This window comes from Triturus cristatus, chromosome 9 (assembly GCF_964204655.1).
Source record: "Triturus cristatus chromosome 9, aTriCri1.1, whole genome shotgun sequence".
Classification (NCBI taxonomy): Eukaryota; Metazoa; Chordata; class Amphibia; order Caudata; family Salamandridae; genus Triturus; species Triturus cristatus.
Window position 1 is genome coordinate 432,353,978 of NC_140592.1, and position 19,302 is coordinate 432,373,279.

At 40.4% G+C, this 19,302-nt stretch overlaps 1 protein-coding gene across 1 annotated transcript in view; it reads right to left on the reverse strand.

Annotated features, from left to right (window-relative positions):
* LOC146798097 (cytochrome P450 2G1-like) overlaps nucleotides 1-19,302 on the reverse strand; it is a 1,186,024-nt gene that overhangs the window by 595,656 nt on the left and 571,066 nt on the right. The window contains exon 4 of the mRNA XM_085625315.1: nucleotides 17,059-17,211. Within this exon, the coding sequence (XP_085481441.1) occupies nucleotides 17,059-17,211 (153 nt within the window). The remainder of the gene's footprint in view (nucleotides 1-17,058; nucleotides 17,212-19,302) is intronic.

Here is a 19,302-nt window from a genome sequence, read left to right on the forward strand (position 1 = left end):
TGAACACCACAGGACGGATAAGTCAGATTAAGGAAATAATTATTTTGGAGAGAAAATGGGGAGATGTGGATAAATGGAGAAGCAGGTGGTATCGAAAAAGAGATGATGCCTCAGACAAAACAATTGCAGCATTCCCTGTGAGAGAAAAAGGAAAGGTAGTAACAGAATGCCCTATGAGAGAAATTCCAGGAGGAGGATATGTGCATGTTCCATGGACAAGACAGGATATTTTGTCATTTACAAATGATTTCCCTCGACTACGTGAAAAACCTGTCGAGTGGTATAGACAGGTAGACAGATATGTGAAATTGTCCAAAGTATTATGGATTGATCTAAATAGCCTATTTGACATAATAGTACCAGCAGATTTATGGACAGAGTGCAAGCTGATGATAAATTGGCCAATGCAAGAATACCCTAGGGACCCAAAAACATGGGCTCCAGACCCTGAGGTAATGAAGAAATATGAACAGGTTATTGTCTTTTTGAAAAACAAGGTTCCTCCTAAAGAGACAGATTGGGTGAAAATTGACAGAACACATCAGGAAAGTAAAGAGTCGGTACATGCCTATTATGAAAGACTGATATTGGCCTTTAAACAGTTTAGTGGAGATGAAAATCTGAGTGAAAAGGATTTAAGTCATTTTGTATACAGATTTGTATATGGTCTACGTCCAGAAATTAGTGAAATGATTAAACAACATACTGTAGATTGGCAAAATAAGAAAATAGACAAAGTATTGAGACATGCTAAATTTTTCAGTGATGAGATTGAAGCAAAGTAGCGAAAATTAAAAGAAAAGGCTATGTGGGCACAGGTAAAGGTAGCGGAGAGGCAGGAAGCTCAATTAGTGGAACAAGCGAATAATACAGGATCAAGACCAAAATTCAGTCCTGGGAAAGGTAAAGGAAATATAAAAGAAGCTAAGAAGAAATTTCCATGTTATAATTGCGGTAGAATAGGGCATTGGTAATCCGAGTGTAAATTTCCCCCAAGTACTAACAATGAAAATCCATCATTGAATCCACAGGTGCAGAATGAGGTGAGTGGTCAACCGCAGCGACAGCAGCAGGTTGTAACACAACAGAATCAGGTGCCAAAACCGCCTTTACCACAGAGCAAAAACTCTCAGAAATGTAGTCACGAAGCGGGATTCTACAATAAAGAACAGGTAAATAAGCTGCCACGCGCTAGCGCTGTTTCGCAGTATTGGTTACAACGCGATGAGAGTGATTCGGAAGAGGTTTATTGACGGTGCCGAAGGGAGGAAGAAGAGTGCGTACTTGGCGCAACTCTAGAAGTAGACCAGACAGGCCCATTTGTAGATGGGAAAATAAATAATGAAAGTATTACTTTCTTAGTAGATACTGGTGCTACTCGATCAACTGTTAGGTCAGCTGATGTTAAAAATCTTCCTCTCTCTGACGAAACAATCCGAGTAGTTGGTGTATCAAACAGACAGATTAAAATTTATCTTACAGAGCCGGTGAAAGTAAGTATAGGGAAATTTTCTGAAATACACCGCTTTGTCGTGTGTGACACTGGTCCTGTGAATTTATTAGGTAGGGATTTGTTGTGCAAAATGAACTGCACTATATTTTGTACCCCGGATGGGATAGCATTTGAGACCCCGGATGAAGATGTGTTGTTTAAAATGACCATAGCAAACAGGGAGAAGGAAGTTACTGAAATCTATGCTGTATTTAACCCTGATGAATTACCTAAAGAATTGAAACAGACTGTAAAAGCAGAAGTTTGGGATTTCACAGGAGAAGGTGAGGGATTAATGTGAAATGTAGATCCAGTAAAAATAACAGTAAAGGAAGGAGTAAGTTATCTAACTGTCCCTCAATATAAATTGACACCTGAAATAATTGAAGGAGTAACTCCTGTGATTGAGAAAATGATAAGACAAGGAATTTTGAGAGAAATAATGAGTAGTTCATGTAACTCACCAATAATGGGACTGAAAAAGCCTAATGGGAAGTTCAGGATAGTACAAGATCTGAGAAAGATAAACAAAATCGGTGTGTCATGCTGTACCATTGTACCAAATCCATCTGTGATTTTATATCAGATTCCCCATGATGCAGAATGGTATACAGTAATTGATCTATGCCATGCTTTCTTTTCCATCCCATTGCACCATGACAGCCTGCAAATTTTTGCGTTTCGTTTCGGCAAACGTATTTTGGCCTGGTGCCGAATTCCACAGGGGTATACAGAAAGCCCCTCAATATTTAATCAGCTATTGAAGAAGTCTTTGGAAAGTTTAGAATTGCCCGAAAATTTAGTGTTAGTTCAATATATCGACAACCTTCTTGTGGCGTCGAAAACCTGTGAAGCTTGTGAGCTAGACACTATAGCCTTGCTGAATCATTTGGCAGATGGAGGACTTAACGTGTCACCATCAAAATTGCAATTTTGTAAGAAAGAAGTACAATATTTAGGACATAACATTGAAAAAGGACTGAGAAATATGACAATAGACAAAATCAGAATCATAAAAGGAATGAGAGCACCCATGACTCAAAGAGAGGTGAGAATGTTTCTGGGAATGGTTGGATATTGTCGTCAATGGATCAGCAACTTTTCGTTGATTGCAAAACCTCTGGTACGTCTGACGAGAAGCGATGTGAAGGATCCCATTGAATTGAACAAGGAAGAATTGGTGGCTTTTAAATGATTGAGAGACCGGCTGTGTGAAGCCCCTGCATTATGTATGCCTGATTATGAGAAGGAGTATGAGTTGTACTGCAGTGAGAGAAATGGTTGTGCACTCTCTGTGCTAATACAGAAGCATGGAAAACTGAGGAGACCAATTGCATATTTTTTATCAATGCTTGACCCAGTAGCTGTGGCCCTACCTGGGTGTTTGAAAGCAGTGGCTGCTACATGCCGAAGTTTGGAAGAGAGTGAGGGAATTGTGATGGGGTATCCTGTGAAAGTGTTTGTACCTCATGATGTGGCGATCCTTTTAACAAGGAGTCGTACTCAGTATATGACACATAGTCGGCTGACTAAGTATGAAAAGGTCATACTAGGTGCGACAAATGTAAGCCTTGTGAGATGTTTGAATGTGAATCCTTCAACATTGCTGCATGATGCTGAGAATGTGGAAGTCAGAGATGAAGCAGATCATGACTTCTTTGGATGTACTTGATTTCTGTACAAAACCATGACCTGACATAAAAGATGTACCTTTGCCAGAAAGTGATTTCGTTATGTTTGTTGATGGGTCTTGTTTGAGAACAGATGATGGAGTGTTGAGCGCAGCATATGCAGTATGCACAGTTGCAGCCGTAATGGAAGCATCATATCTGAAAGGAGTAAAATTAGCCCAAGTAACAGAACTTGTTGCTCTAACTAGAGCATGCAAGATTGGGAAAAGTGTGAGAGTGACTGTGATAACTGACAGCCAGTATGGTTTCGGAGTCGTACAGGACTTCGGCCAGGAGATATGGCTGCAGAGAGGATTTTTAACATCGAGTGGAACTCCCATTAAGAATGCTGAAGTGGTTGGAAAATTGCTTGAGGCGATACAGCTGCCTAGACAATTGGCTGTTGTGAAGTGTGCGGCCCATAGCCAGAGTAGCGATTACATTGCTACTGGCAACAAATATGCGAATGATATGGCCCAATACTGTGCACGAAATCAGAATTCCATCAATCGGGCTCAGGAAAGAGAGGTGATTTCTTGCTCTTTGATGTTTACTAACACTGTGGGAACATGGGAAGAAGTAAGACAATTGCAGGAAGAAGTGGGAGATGACGAAAAGAAGCAATGGGTAAAAGCAGGATGTGCACCCAGAGAGAAGGATCATGTGTGGGTCTATCGGGATGAAAGACCAGTTATGCCTGATAGCATGATGTCTGCCATGGCCCGAATGTATCATGGTCAGGGACACATAGGGAGAGATGCCATGATCAGGTCATTTAAACAAACCTGGTATAATGCAAAATTCAGACTTGTAGCAGAAAGTCTTTGTCAGAGATGCCTAATATGTCAGTAATACAATCCTGGGAGAAAGACAGTAGTGAGTCTAGGAACAATAGGTCGAGAAGGAGGGCCTTTTATTAGAATGCAAGTGGATTTCATTGAGATGCCTCCCTGTAACAGGTTGAGGTATGTTTTGGTTATGGTCTGTCTGTTTTCCAGATGGGTAGAGGCATTTCCAACCAGAAGAAATGATGGGATGACAGTGGCAAAATTACTTTTGAGGGAATTTATCCCTAGATTTGGGTTTCCAGTGACAATTGAATCAGACCGAGGAGGACATTTCCATAATGAGATCATAAAACTGATTTGTGAAGCATTGAATGTACGACAAAAACTACATTGTGCCTATCGACCAGAGGCTTCTGGTGTGGTGGAACAGATGAATGGTACTATCAAAAACAGGATAGGGAAAATGTGTTTAGTCACAGGTATGAAATGGCCTGATGTCTTGCCTCTGGTACTCATGACTATTAGATCAATTTCAGACAGAACTACAGGGGTAAGCCCCCATGAAATTATCATGGGGCGAGCCATGCGTCACATGTTTATACCAGTCAACAAGCTGATGACTATAACTGACGACATGGTGTTGGAATACTGTAAAAGCCTGGCTGACGCAGTTCATTCTGTGTTTCATCAGGTTGTAGCGGATGCCACCACCCTTGAAAAGAAGCCAGCCCATGATCTGAGCCCAGGGGACTGGGTGAGGATAAAAGTCCACAGAAGAAGAAACTGTTTGATTCCAAGGTGGGGAAAACCAAGACAAGTCATCTTGACCACAACAACAGCTGTAAAGTGTGCTGGACTGAAAAACTGGATCCATGCAAGCCATACATTGAGAATTCCAAATCCAGTGGATAGCAGAGAAAAAGAGTATTTTGATGAATCAGAATCCAGTACTGAGTCAGATGACGGAGAGTCAAAAACAAAAGAAAACCCTGAAAGGGGGGAAACAGAAACAAGTCTGACATTTGTCCCCAGAAGTATTTCCCTGAGAAGAAGGTTACAGATTTCTGGTACCAGCTCAGACTCAGAGACTGAACAAGGAGTGCAATGTTCCAGGAAGAAACAAGGAAAGGGCAAAGAAAAAGACAGTAAAGAGACAATAAAAGAAATTAGTGAGAAGGAAGTGCCAGAAGAATGATTGAGAGAAATTCCACCTGAAACAGCACATTTAGATGGACAGGTGCCAGATACAGAGAGAGAGGGAAAGATTATTGCGGAAGAACCCCGAGGAGGTGTAGGGAACTCCAACATCCAGTTAGAAGTAATGACAAGTAGTCAGCAGGAAGATTGAAGTAGGGGAAACAAAAGAAGTGGTGGAAAAAGAAACTGTTGAGAGTAAAAAGCAAGTTGAAACAGAGTCAGAGGAAAGCGAAGATGAAATACCTGAAGGTCGAGTTCTAAGAAAGAGAGCTTGGAGAACTGAAAAGAACGATAAAGGAAGTAAATTGAAAAGAGCTGCAAAAGACGACGTTTGGCCAAATAAAATATAGAAATTGTGATATCGACTGAGACGAGTAAATTCACCAAGGGCTGAACAAAGTGACAAATCAGGAGAAATTAAAAGACGAAGAAACCATTGTAATTAAGGAGAGCAAAAGAACAAGAAAACCTAACCAGATGTATAAATCACCAGAATGGACGTATGTGGCCCTGCCTGAAATAAAAGAAGAGGCGGATAGCCAAGGAAATCCAGAGGTGGTTGTACCGGAAGTGGTTGAGGAGGACGAAGAATCGGAAATCCTGAGAGTTATCTTGTCCGATATTGGAGAAGAAGCAGATGTTCAGGACATTCTGTATTCAGATCGCGAAGGAAAGGTGAAAGATGACGAAATGCCAAACTGAATGAGATAAGAAAACTAATGATGGAAAGACAATAAAATACGGGAAAAGACCAAAAACTGGTAGAACCGAGTAGGTGCTTAGAGCCTTGGGTTAGAAAACTAGTTGTGAAGTAGAAGAGGCTAAGTCAAAAGACACGGTCCATTTTAGCAAAGATGGCAAACGTAGATAGTAGAAAAGGTAGATGTACATTTTTGAAGAGATGGTGTAAAATGTGCTGTTGTTGTACAGGATTACTAATGCTTCTATGGAGCATACTTACTCTTCTGATCTCATTTAAAGTTACTATAGATAGAATAGAAGGACATAGTGAAAACAAAACTAATATAATAAGGCTTCAAAAGGTAGTTCCAACTAGAATAGATAAAAACTATTTACATAAGGACAGGTCTATAGCTGATTTTTCTAATAATGTGTTTTCAAAATTGTTGTATGAATATGTAAAGACAATGGACGTAAGGGACTGCTACATTTGTATGCAGTTACCATCCTCTGTATCGGAGGGAGTGACTTATCACCACCTTCCAGTAACATATGGAATAACATGTAGTGTAATAGCTAGCTTATTATATCAAACAGGGAAATTAGAGTATTATTTTTCAGATGTAGATACTATATTTTCACAATTACCATCAATTAACAAGCTAAACAAGGTGACACCTGCAAAGGTATTGCATGAATTTTTCTTAGAGACTAAAGAACTTACATTAGAATATAAAGTTAAGAACAATTTGACATGCAGTTTAAAGAAAGAGGAAAAGACGTTTTTAGATATGGTTGAAGAAAGGAGACTGAAAATGCAAAGAAAGGCATCTGATGGAAAAGTGGAGAAGACAGTCTGGGATGTAGAAATAGAGAAACATCTGAAAGGTGAAGCTAGTCCAACTATGGCTTTAGATTGGCCTCAGACAGGAAAATTGTGTATTAGAAGGAATCAAACTGCATCTGATAATTATTTTGTAGGTTATAGTGAGTGCCATGATACATACCCAATCATGGGTGGATGGGGATTTAAATTCGAAAAAGATCCAGTTTTTCCTGGGTTATATTTCATTTGTGGGAACAGGGTATATTATCGTTTGCCAGACCATTGGTATGGCACATGTTATGTAGGCCTGGTTTTTCCAAAGATTTTTCATATGGATAGAGGAGAAGATGGTGTACATAGATTAGGTAGTTACTTAGCACGTAGTAAGAGAGAATCTTGGTCAGAAATTGTGGGTGACATTTTTGGTGCACTGATACCAGCAGTGGGAATATCTCTGAATGCAAACAAAATTAGAAGACTTTAAACAGTAGTGGATCGCTGGTCAACAAACACCGCTGGAGGATTTTTATTAGTAAACACCGAAATGGTTGCCATGTGTGCTATGGTAATTCAAAATCGACTTGCCCTTAATATATTATTGGCAAAAGAGGGTGGAGTCTGTGGAATGCTGAAAGTCCAACATTGTTGTACTTACATTCCTGACGAAAGTAAAGATTTTAAAATTTATATGAAAAATATTTCAGAATTGCATGACGAAATTGCACCACTGGAGGTTTAAGGGGTTTGGGAAAAGATTGGAAAGAAAACATCAGCTATTAAAGATTTCTTAGTTAATTTAGGTAGTACGTTTTTAGGTAAGATATTATTTCCATTAACATGTGTGATTTTCATAGTATTAATAATTAGATTAGGGTGTATCTTTCGTAAAAAGAATAAAAATCAGAAAAAATTGAAAAGAGAAAATGTAAGGAGAAGAGAGAAAAAACAAGAGAGAATTCGAAGCGATAGAATTGGAGGAGGTTAAGGAGAACATGTACAAATCAGCAAAAAGAGAGGAGACAGGGGAGACTGAATTATGAATAAAAACAAGAAATCACTTTGAATTTCCGTAAAAGGGATACAAAATTTTGATGGTGTTGTGATATAATCACCAAAGGGGGGATTGATGGAGCGGGTAATACAACATTTTGTATACCCCCCATTTCTGCATATTCATATTAATCTGAATAATCTATTAATTGGAATAATACTAATCTGTTGGCAGTTATATCTAATCAACCATACTAATGAAAGAATTACACGTGGGATTTGCATTTGCATGGCTAAACTAATTTGTATACTAATATATGTACGCATATTAATGCTAGAGAATTAGAATATTGCATGATATATGTTGCTTTTGTGATGTAATTGTAAATCGCACCAGATGACATCGCTGGGTGAATACAAACGCTTTGAATGTTGCTATTATGCTAGATAATTACATACACATAGGGGAATTAGTGAGACTTTAACATTTTATTAGCAATTTCCATATTTTAATTATGTTTTGTGTTTGTTTTGCTTAAATTGACCAATTGGGCCTACGTCAAGATGGCCGACTTTTGACTCAACGGGACTTGTCACCATTCCGCGAGGTTTTGGGTGAAGTGTGCCTGCGCCACAGCAAGCAATAACGGCCTTGTCCTGACCCCAGGCAATATGTACCAACCAAGGTCGCACTGGGAGATTTGCTAAGATCACTAAACAAAGGACTGTCTTTAAAACCGAAACCAGCAAGTGTGATGACTTAATCGAATAGACTATGTGAGAACTTTACCGAACGACCCCAAACCCACCAATCAGAACTGTCTAAAACTTATACTTGAATCACTTTGACATTAAAATCATTATAAAAGGTGGTAGAATAGTGAGTTGTGCGCGCGTTTCGATTTGTCTTGCTGCGAATTCCCTGACGTTATGCTGACGGAGACACTGCTGGACAGCTGTTTCCCTGAATCTTTAACAGACTGAATGGCGGCCTGACTTTGATGAATTAGAGACTTCCCACAACTTGATTGACTTAGAGGACGACTAATAGCCAGATTAGGTAAATATGATGTTCTGTGGTTTGGTCGATGAGCTACTAAAATTTTGCAATTCATTCGATAAAAGAAGCCTTGATTAATAACTAAGAGAAGAGATTAGATTAAGATTGGATTAAGAATAAAAGAATTGAATTACCAAATATCCGAATTCAACTAACTGATTCATCGCCAAATGAGGGAAATATCATGAGGTTTTGAAATTAATAAAGGTATTCAATGTATATTCATGTATATTAAGTTCTTTAGGTGAAAAGGTATTCCTTTCATGTCAGCGATTGGAAAACTTATCCCTCTCGTAAGAGCAGATCAATGAAAGGTAAATGTTGGTGTTATGGGCCCCACCAATGAATGCATTTTGTGAATGTGTTAGTATGATATTTGGTTTGTGATGAAGGGAGAATTTGACATTCCACGCTGGATCACCCTTACACTATCCAACACTTACTCTACTGTTGCACTCACTGGAGTTAGAATAGTCATTTGTACCCCTACACTATCCAACACTTACCCTACTGTTGCACTCACTGGAGTTAGAATAGTAATGTTTATCCCTACACTATCCAACACTTACCCTACTGTTGCACTCACTGGAGTTAGAATAGTAATTATTACCCCTACACTATCCAACAATTACCTTAAATGCGATGTATTGGTATCGGTTGTAATGGTATGCGTTGTAATGGTATAATGCGATATAATGGAATGCGTTGTAAAGGTAGTTTTTAAAAATGCGATGTAGTGGTATGCAATGTAAAAGAATGCTTTGTAAAGGATGTTGCGATGTATAACCTGCGTTGTAAATGTATGCGTTTTGACGTCACACATTCTTTAAATATAGATCTCTCTGCTCTTGACCTATTCAGCTCTCCAAAGTAACCTGACAGTGATGCATTTTGTAACAATTGCTTTTCCCTTTTACTAAAGTGCCCCTTGTGGTCAAAATCAGTGGAGACCTAGTCATATCAAGGATATTTGGCCCAGATACCCATAAAATATCCCTCGTCACTGATTTTGTCCTCTTAACACTTTCCTGCCCTGCAACCTCCCTCCCACAACTGATGCTACAACTCAAACTCTGAGAAAAAGAGCAGCTTTAATATAAACTAAACCACATCTGAGGTCCTGACCCTTCCCTTTCTCCAGGCAGTGATAGATGATTGGAAAGGCCAGTCAGTATATTAAATATTTGAGAATCAATTTTACACCCAAGAATGCTTGCCTCTATAAAAACTAATATTCCCCACTTACTTTAAGATTTTCGCAAAATCCCTAGACAATGGTTCTATCTCTTCCTCTCCTGCAAAGGCAGAATCAACTTGATCAAGAAAAACATTATCCTTAGGTTCATATATGTGTTCATGGCCCTCCTCATACTCTTAAAACAAAAAATGTTTGATGACAATAAAAATAGTTCTTTCCTCCCTATGGTTGAAGGGTCACCCCTATATTTCTCACAAATTCTTGCCGGGACCATACAATAGGCTTTCGACTCTCAGCACTCCTTATTTATTACAGAGCATGTCAACTATAAATCTTTGTAGACTGTTCTGTCCGAGCTACAGAAATGTTGTGGCCACATACAGAGGGAACACTAGCTGGAAGATCTCTGTGGGATCTGGCTTGGTTCCCCAAAAGGGACAAACCCACCAATGTATACTTGATTACCCAATGAATGCCACTTTTACGATCTGGGACAACATTTGCAAATGCTACCACTTTACCATCCTCCCATCCCCATAGGCCTACCCACCATAATCTGTCCTTCAACCCAGCCGTGATTGCTGGAAACATAGGGTTTGTACCATGATTTCAGTTCTTTTTGAGATGGTTGAAATCAGATCCTTCATTACATTTAAGCATATCTTCAGCTAGAAAAAGCAGAGGGCTATCACCATGCCCAAGTTAGATACTGGTGTCCTGATTCACAAAGGTAAACTTACACTTTTCTGTAAATGTATGATTGGTTGGTATTCACAAAGAGGGTTACTAGTAGTAACTTTATGAGGGTGGAGTCTCTGCACACAAAAAAATAGGACTGTCCTATTTTTTTATGTGCATAGAGTCTGCTCTCGTAAAAATACTACTAGTAAATCCCTTGGTGTATACCAAACAAGCGTAAATGTACACAACAGTGTAAGTTTACCTTTGTAAATCAGGTGTAGAGGGACTATTCACTAGGGGTGGGCAAAACTCATGGAGTTTTACTCCATGAAATTCCACGGAGTTACATAAAAATTCAGTGAAATTTTCTGCTCGAACCAAAGCTTTCTCATCGCGAACCACCCACATTGAGAAAATCTTGCTGGGTGCAATCCTAGCACCCCAAAATCACAGTAGAGGATGCCAATTCGTGTGTCTTAACATTGGCGAACTGCATACATGAAAAAACTCCATCAAACAGCGGTTGATGGAGTTTTGCTGGAACTCCATGTCACAAGCGTAATGCAGAGTGAGCAAAACTCTCCGAACTCCACCAGCGAAGAAGAATTTATTGCCCACTCCTACGATTCACAAAGGAAACTTGCACTTGTGAGTCATTTATACACATAATTTACCCTTACACTTTTGTGTAACTTTACTAATTAGGGCTATTCACAAAATGTGAGTGCAAAATTACTCAAAAAGTTAGACTTACATGTCTCCACCCTCTGAAACAAGAGGTGGAGCCAAATTTACAAGAGTAAGCTCCTACTTCAAAAAAGAAACAGTACCAGGTCCAGCTCCACACATGGTTAAGCACTGATATTGCAAAACTCTCCCATTAAAAAATATTAAAGGTAGGAACTTACAATAAAAACCCATAGGATATTTTGTTAAATTAAATTAAATTATTTAAAATATAATTAAATGTTAAAAATATATCAAAATGAAACATATTTAACAACCTTTATCAATTTTAAAAATGAAAAGAAGAGCTTTTAAAAATGATGTTTTGGATTTCCTGACAGTGTATAGGATAACAAAAATATTATGGCCATGAGGAAGACACCCATGCAGGAAATGTTTTAGGTCTTGCTTGCCCTCAAAAGACATACTGTTAACAATTCAGTGGGCCTACAACCCGCCCAAAGCATACCAAAGGTTGTTTTGCTGTCACTCTCATTTGCAATCTTTTGATTGCTTAGCTATCATAGGCTTCCCTCCCTTTCTTTTATTATCTCCTGCATGGAGCATGGACCACACTTGTACTGGGGTTCTTTTTCATTTTTGTTTTTCGCAAAGGAATATTGGTTTTTTAATAAAAGCATTTTGGAATTATTACTGGATGTGCAATGTGCATTCCTTCTGATAAGGCAGGTATATGGCTTCTTTTTTATGTTACTTTCAACGTATCTGTCGGAATTGATGCTTTAGTTACTTACACCCACAACCATACTACCCCGCGCCACTCTACTTTATGCTACTCCAGTCCAAGTCAATCTACTCCACACCACTTTATACCATTCTACTTTACGGCACTGTACTCCATGCTACTCCACCCTACACTACTCTAATTTATGCCACTCTACTTTACACCACTCAACTCTACTCTACCCCACTCCACTCTAAGCCACTCAACTCCACTCCATGCCACACTACTCTATGCCACTGTACTGCATGGCACTCCGATGTACTCTATGTCACTCCACACAATGCCACTTTACGGAACACTAAATCACTCTACTCTATGGCATTTTACACCACTCTACATCACTCCAATTTATGCCACTGCACTCTATGCCACTCCACTTTATGCTACTCCATGCCACTCTTCTCTATGCCACTTAACTCTATGCCATCCTACTCTATGCCGCTGCAAACTTTTCTATGCCGCTCTACTCTATACCACTACACCCTAATCTATGCCACTCCACACAATCCTACTGTGTGGCACTGTTTACCACTCCACTCTACTTCACTCTACTGTATGCCACTGTACACCACTCCACTTTATGCCACTCCACTCCACTCCATTCCATGCCATTCTACTCTATGCCACTCTAATCTACGTCACTCCATACTTTGCCACTCTAATCCACCCCACTCTACATGTGTCCACTCTATGCCTCTCAAATCTACCTTGTGCTGCGCTGTTCTACTCCAACCCACTTTATGCCACTCAACGCCACTTCACTACACAGCACTGTACTCTATGCATCTCCATTCCACTCTATGCCACTCCACTCTGCACCACTTAATGCCACTTCACTCTACACCACTCTACTCCATGCCACTCCATTCAACTCTATACCACTCTACTCGACTCTACGCCACTCTATGGCACTCTGCTCTACGTCCCTCTACTTTACTCCCCTCCACAGCACACCACTCTGCTCTATGCCACTTCATTCTATGTCACTGAACTCTATGCCATTCCACACCACTCTATGCCACTCTAATTTATGTCACTCTATGCCACTCTACTCCACCCCACCCTTTACCACTCTATGCCACTCTACTCTATGCCACTCTTCACTACTACACTCTACTCCATGCCACACCACTCTTCTCCACTCTACTCTACACAATTATATGCCACTCTACTTTCCCCCAATCTACTCTATGCCACTCCTCTGTACTCCACACCATTCTACACTATGCCACTCTACAACACTCGACTTTATACCACTCCACTCTGCGTCACTCCACGCCACTCCAAGCTATGTTACCCTACTTTGTCACTCTACTTTATGCCACTTCACCCTATGGTATGCCACTCCACACAATGCCATTCTACTCTGCTCTACAGCAATCTACTCTATGCCACTCTACCCTATGCCAATATAGTCTACTCCACACCACTCCACCCTTCCACTCCACACAGTGCCACTCAATGGCTCTCTATACAACTACCCTACTCTACTCTACTCTATGACAGTTCACTCCACACTATGCTGTTCCACTCTATGCCACTCTAGTTTATGTCTTTCCACTCTATGCCACTCCACTCTATGCCATTGTACTCGATGCCAATCTACACAAATCTATGTTAGTCCAATCTATGCCACTCCACACCACTCCACTCTACTTTATGCTACTCTATTCCACTCAACCCCACGCTATGGCACTTCACTCTATACCACTCTATTCTATGCCACTTTACACCACTCCCCTGTTTCACTCTACTCCACACACTCCATTCTACTTGACGCCTCTCTATTCCACTCTTTGCCATTCCACTCCACGCCTTTCTACTTTGCACCATGCTACTCCATGCTACTCCATGCTAGTACACTCCACACAATGCTATTCAACTCTACATCACTCTACGCCACTCCAATCTATGCCACTCTACGCCATTCCACACCACTCTATGCCACTCTACTTTACGTCATTCTATGCCACTTCCACTCTACTCTTGAGCACTCTTCTCTACAGCACTCCACTCTACTCTACACCATGCCACTCTACTCACTCTACTCTACACCACTCTAATCCATGTCACTCTATTCTTTGTCATTCTACTCTCTTCCACTTCCTTTACTCTACACCACTCTACTCTGAGCTGTTCTCTGCCAATCTACTCTACATCATTCTACTCTATGCCACTCCACTCTATGCCAATCCAAGCCACTTGAATCTACACGAATCCAAACTACTCTATCCTACACTATTCTACTCCATGCAACTCTACTCCATGCCACTCCACACCATACCATGCTACTCTGTTCTGCAGCACTCTATGCACTTTATTCTATGGCACTCTACTCTACACCACTATTATTTATACCCTGATGATGAAAGAGGTAGCAGTGAACTGTGTAATAACAGCAACCCATTGCTTACAGTGGCAAGAAGTCATAGAGTTGGGACACCATGCACTATTAAACCAAGCTGCTATTGTAGTATTATTATTTTAATAGGTGGATTGGTGAAGGTTGCTTACTTTTTGCATGCTGCTTGTCTTGCTCATATTTCTACAGCAGTAGCAGGGTCTCCCGCCCTTCACTGCAGCTTTGAAGGTAGTTTAGCTTGGTGTACTAGGCACTTTGCTGCAGCACTCTGAATATAGGCTTAGTCACATCACTTGCAACACCCGCTTCCAGTCATTTCACAAATGGCATTAGGACCCGAGTGCAGTAGCGGGGATAAGAGGAGGAGGAGCCTCTCACTTTCCCCAGCCTGCCTCAAACATCTGAACTGCTCAGAAAGAGGACAGAGCATGCATAATGTGTGCAGTGGCAACACCAGGATATTTCCTAAACTGGTACGTGTCACCTCATTACGCTGCAAGCAGCTTGGAGCTGCCAGAGCTGACCTGCTATGGGGGCCTACTTTCTTCCGACCTGATCAGCTGGCCATCTCTCGGCCCGCACTTCCTGCCCATGCTCCCTGGCCTCCGTGACATGCCAGTACGGCTCAGGCTCAGGATGCTTCGGATGCCGGGAAGAGGAAAGCCCTGCTGAGGAGGTGTGGGGGCACTGTGGGGTGAGGCACATGTTCGAAAAGAGAGACAATTATCTACTGTATCCAATTGCCACAAATTCTACCACAAAGTAGGGTGGGGAAGAACTCTGCTGAATTCCGCTGAGTTTTTATGCCACTCCGTGTAATTATACAAAGTGCAACCCGGTGAACTCCACCCATGCCTACTCTACTTTACACCACCCTACTCTACACCACTCCAGTCTATGACACCCCACCCTATGCCCCTCTACTCTCCTCCACTCCACTACATCCTATGCCTCTCTACTCAACACCACTCTACTCTATGCCACTCCAGTCTATGCCACTCCAATCTATGTCAGTCTATTCTACGCTACTCTACTGTACACCACTCAACTCTATGCCTCTCTACTGTACACCAGTCTACTTCATACCACTCTACTCTACCATACACTACATCTACATTACTAGATTGCTTTGGTGATCTTCATGACCTAATTAGTGAGTCTTGTACTTTACATGAACCTTTTTTTAGACCCATTGGGGGCCTATAAGTAATTATGTTTCACTTATATACCCACTTTAGTGCTGTCCATCTATAGACCATAAGATTACCCCACCCATTAATATTCTTGTAATATAAAACAGCACTGAGATACCCCATTCTCCATTATTATTTCTATACAGTTATACGACATTTACCCAGAGGTACGTGGATTTTGATTCTTAAATGTATTTCCCTCATTTACATACAAATCATGATAAAATTGAGAGTATCTAGAATAACATGAGGATTTCGTGTTTGGCTGCTTTCTCAAATGAATCTCTTTGCTATTTTTAGTAAATGCTAAGAATGGATATAGGCTGGGAGTACTAAAATATAGGAGAACAATTTCATTTCTTGATGAACCTGTGTTACTAAAGGTTGAATTGCCTTTTGTTCTTTATACCATGTTTATGTCTATCTGGCCTATTTTATTAAATGTTGTGTAAATTCAGGTTTTCTTAAATCTTCTGTGTATATTCGATAGCTTAATAATGTCTTTCAACTGTTTTACAGGCTGATGAAATCCATTTTTGGGACGAAACGCGTTGGCTGGGCTTGATGCATTTGATTGGAAATGAAAATAAAGATTAATGTAAGAAAGGAGATTTCAAGACTCCCCGTACTATAATTTTGTGTGAACTGTATGGATTTGAGAAGAAATTGGTTATAATTTATAAATGTATTATATTTGACTATATGCTCCTTTTCACTATTTCATCAACCCAACACCACTCCACTCTATGCCACCCCATGCCACTTTCCTCTACATTACCCCGTGCCACTAACTTTTAACCATGCTGCCCTCTGTCTTTTTACTAGCTAATTAAAATCAGGGGATATACATAGTCTCTATCTTTATTTTCCAATGTTCAACAAGGAAGAAAACTGAATGTTTGTGGTTCCCAACTTCCACCATGGAGTAAATTGTTGTGCATTTTGCGCAGTGGGATTATATCTACTTCCAATATTATGGCCTCATTAGCTGGCTTGAAGACTTGAAGTGCTTCTTATTTAGACAATGCTGATGGTGAGACATGATCAGTGAATGCCAGGTTTTTGCAAACCTTCTCTTAGGCCCATGAGTTCTTAGTAAAAAAACACAAAGGTTATTAACCAACTATTTGCTGTTAATACAGACCTGTGGCAGAGTGCACAGCTGGAATTTTATATGCCGGTGCTTTTCGTAAAAGTAAGTAAATTATGCCATTACGTAAGTAAGGTATCTTTTTAACATGTTTGATTATTTGAATTGTTAGATGCTTCACTGGAAGCAACTGTAGTTGTATGACTCTATCTTGTATTAATTATTGAATTCACCAATTCTACTTGCCTGTACTTAACTTTGCAAACTGATAGGACAATACAATAGATGCCATTGTGTTGTTATCCATCAAAACACATGCATTATAGTAAGGTATACCCATGCAACCAAATCATTTATACCTTTTTTGTTCCTGATCTCATCCAACATGCATTTGGCTTCTTCTTGGATTCGTTGCTCAATGCTTCTCTTCCCCACTCCAAAGTTCCTAAAGGTAGTAAGTGAAAAACGACGTATCTGTTTCCACCGTTCATTGTCTTTAGTGAATGCGAATCCTATAGGCAGAAAACAAATTAAAATAATCAGAGGAAAACAGTTCAGAATGTGATTTGGAGTGGAAATCATCCAAATGCACCACACTTTAGGTTCTCTTTGTTAGTTAATTTCTATTTCAAATCTTCAAATTTCCCTGTTGAGTCAAACCGGTTCACTAGAAACACAACTTTGGTGGCCCGATTTACCAAGTTGCTTGCGCTAGTAGGTTCAACTTCTACACACAAAAACTGTTTACATTTTGCAAAAGTTGTTTTGCACATCTATGTTCTGCGTGAGTAATTATCCCCCTGTATGAGTCATAGTAGAGTGTATGCTTTGAATGATTCTGGTGAAGAATACTAATGTTCAATAGGAGACTAGGTAATGGTAAGGCATGAGCTAGCATTTTAAAAAGTATTGAGTCTAACCTAGTCACCTGGGTTGTCTCAAGTTGAACATAGGTAGCCATTGGTAATTGAAATACTACCCTACTCAGCTTCTAGAAGGTCTCATGGAGTGCCAAAGTGCACTATTAAAAGTTGCTAACATTTTAGGTCCACACAAAGGCTTCAGTAATTTAAACCTGAGCACAACCCCTGATAGCTGCGCCACAGAGCAGACATGCTTAACTTAGTGAACATTTGTAAAGCATTCAGAACTACTAGTCACATGGAACAGGAAATATAGATGCTATTTCAGACTAACCGCGATGGAGCGCAGGCCGAATACGTGAAGGGGTGTCTCCCATTCAAAGACTATAACTTCTGACTTCATCTTTGTAATAGAATTCAAAATCTTTCAGTGGGGTAAAAGCTGCAGATTGCATCCGAGGAAGGATAGACATTGGACGAAGTCTAGCTGAAAGCATTGATTTTGGTGAAAAAGTTCAAATGTTATGCCCAGGGAAGTCCTCTAGTTGGTTAGATACTTTTCTCACACCCTCCTGGTCAGGACTTCTTTGTTTGGGCTTAGGGACTCATTGAATTCACGGTAGATGTCCCATGGGTCCGCAATCGAAATGAAGTAAAATAATTCGCTCCCATGATGGAGAGGCCACCCACCAAATTTATAAATAGCCGCGAAACAGGCAGTCATGTATAAAGGCATTGCCAGGAACCACCATCATGGCGATTACTGAAAATACATTTATTGTTTGCTAAGGGGCTGCATTGAAAGGATACAGCCCTGTAGCAAACAGTATTCCTTTATGCTTTTCAAAACAAAAGTCCATAAACAGGATTTTCATTTTGAAAAGAAAAAAAGTAATGCTTCTCTTGCCATGGGAGTTTTTTTCCATTTTGGGAGAGCATTATAATATTTTTGCTGTTCCTTACCACCAGGTTTTACCTGGCTGTAATAAACAGTAGATAGTGACTACAGGTCTGCCCATCTAAATAGGGCAGGTGGATTTGTAGCCAATTCTCCAATGGGCCTTAATGACCAAGGCTGTCGGAGAAGTTTGGCCACAGCAGAGATAGAGTAATTTCCACCGTGGTGGAACTTAAGGTCTGTCCTCCGTTAAATTTGCTGGATGGACTACAATATTGGCAAGAAGGGAACTCCATTCCAGTCGCAAGGGTGTACCCTCTCCACTAATAAATAAATTAGACCCCTAGTCTCATTTTTGGAGCTCACAATCCTACAGTGGGGTAAGTCTTCAGGCTGTTTACAGGTAGGTTGCACCAACATCAGATAGGCTTGCCACATGGGTCTGGTGAGCAGGTTTTTCAAATGGAAAAGGTAGACCAAACTTTTTTCATGACCAGTTAGATTGCGCCATGGATGAATTGACTTTAGTACTGATCTAGGTCATAGGGAGGTCGGGAAGTGCCAACATTTCAGAGGTTGTCTGAAAAGACATACACAGCCAAAGGTCCTAGGACCTCTTAGACACCACTAAAGGGTCTGAACTTACTCCAGCAGAGGACACCTGCAGGGTCCAGTACAGCTCAGTTTGCAACTGGTTAGGGGGGCAATTCAGGAAAAAGGCCCCGTGCAACTTGTTGTGTCCCTGGAGCCATGCAGAAGGTCAGTCAACTGACCCTTGGAGTCCACTTCTTTGTCGTGCGTACAAGTGGAAACAAATTAAGCTCTTCCAGGTCTCCTCACAA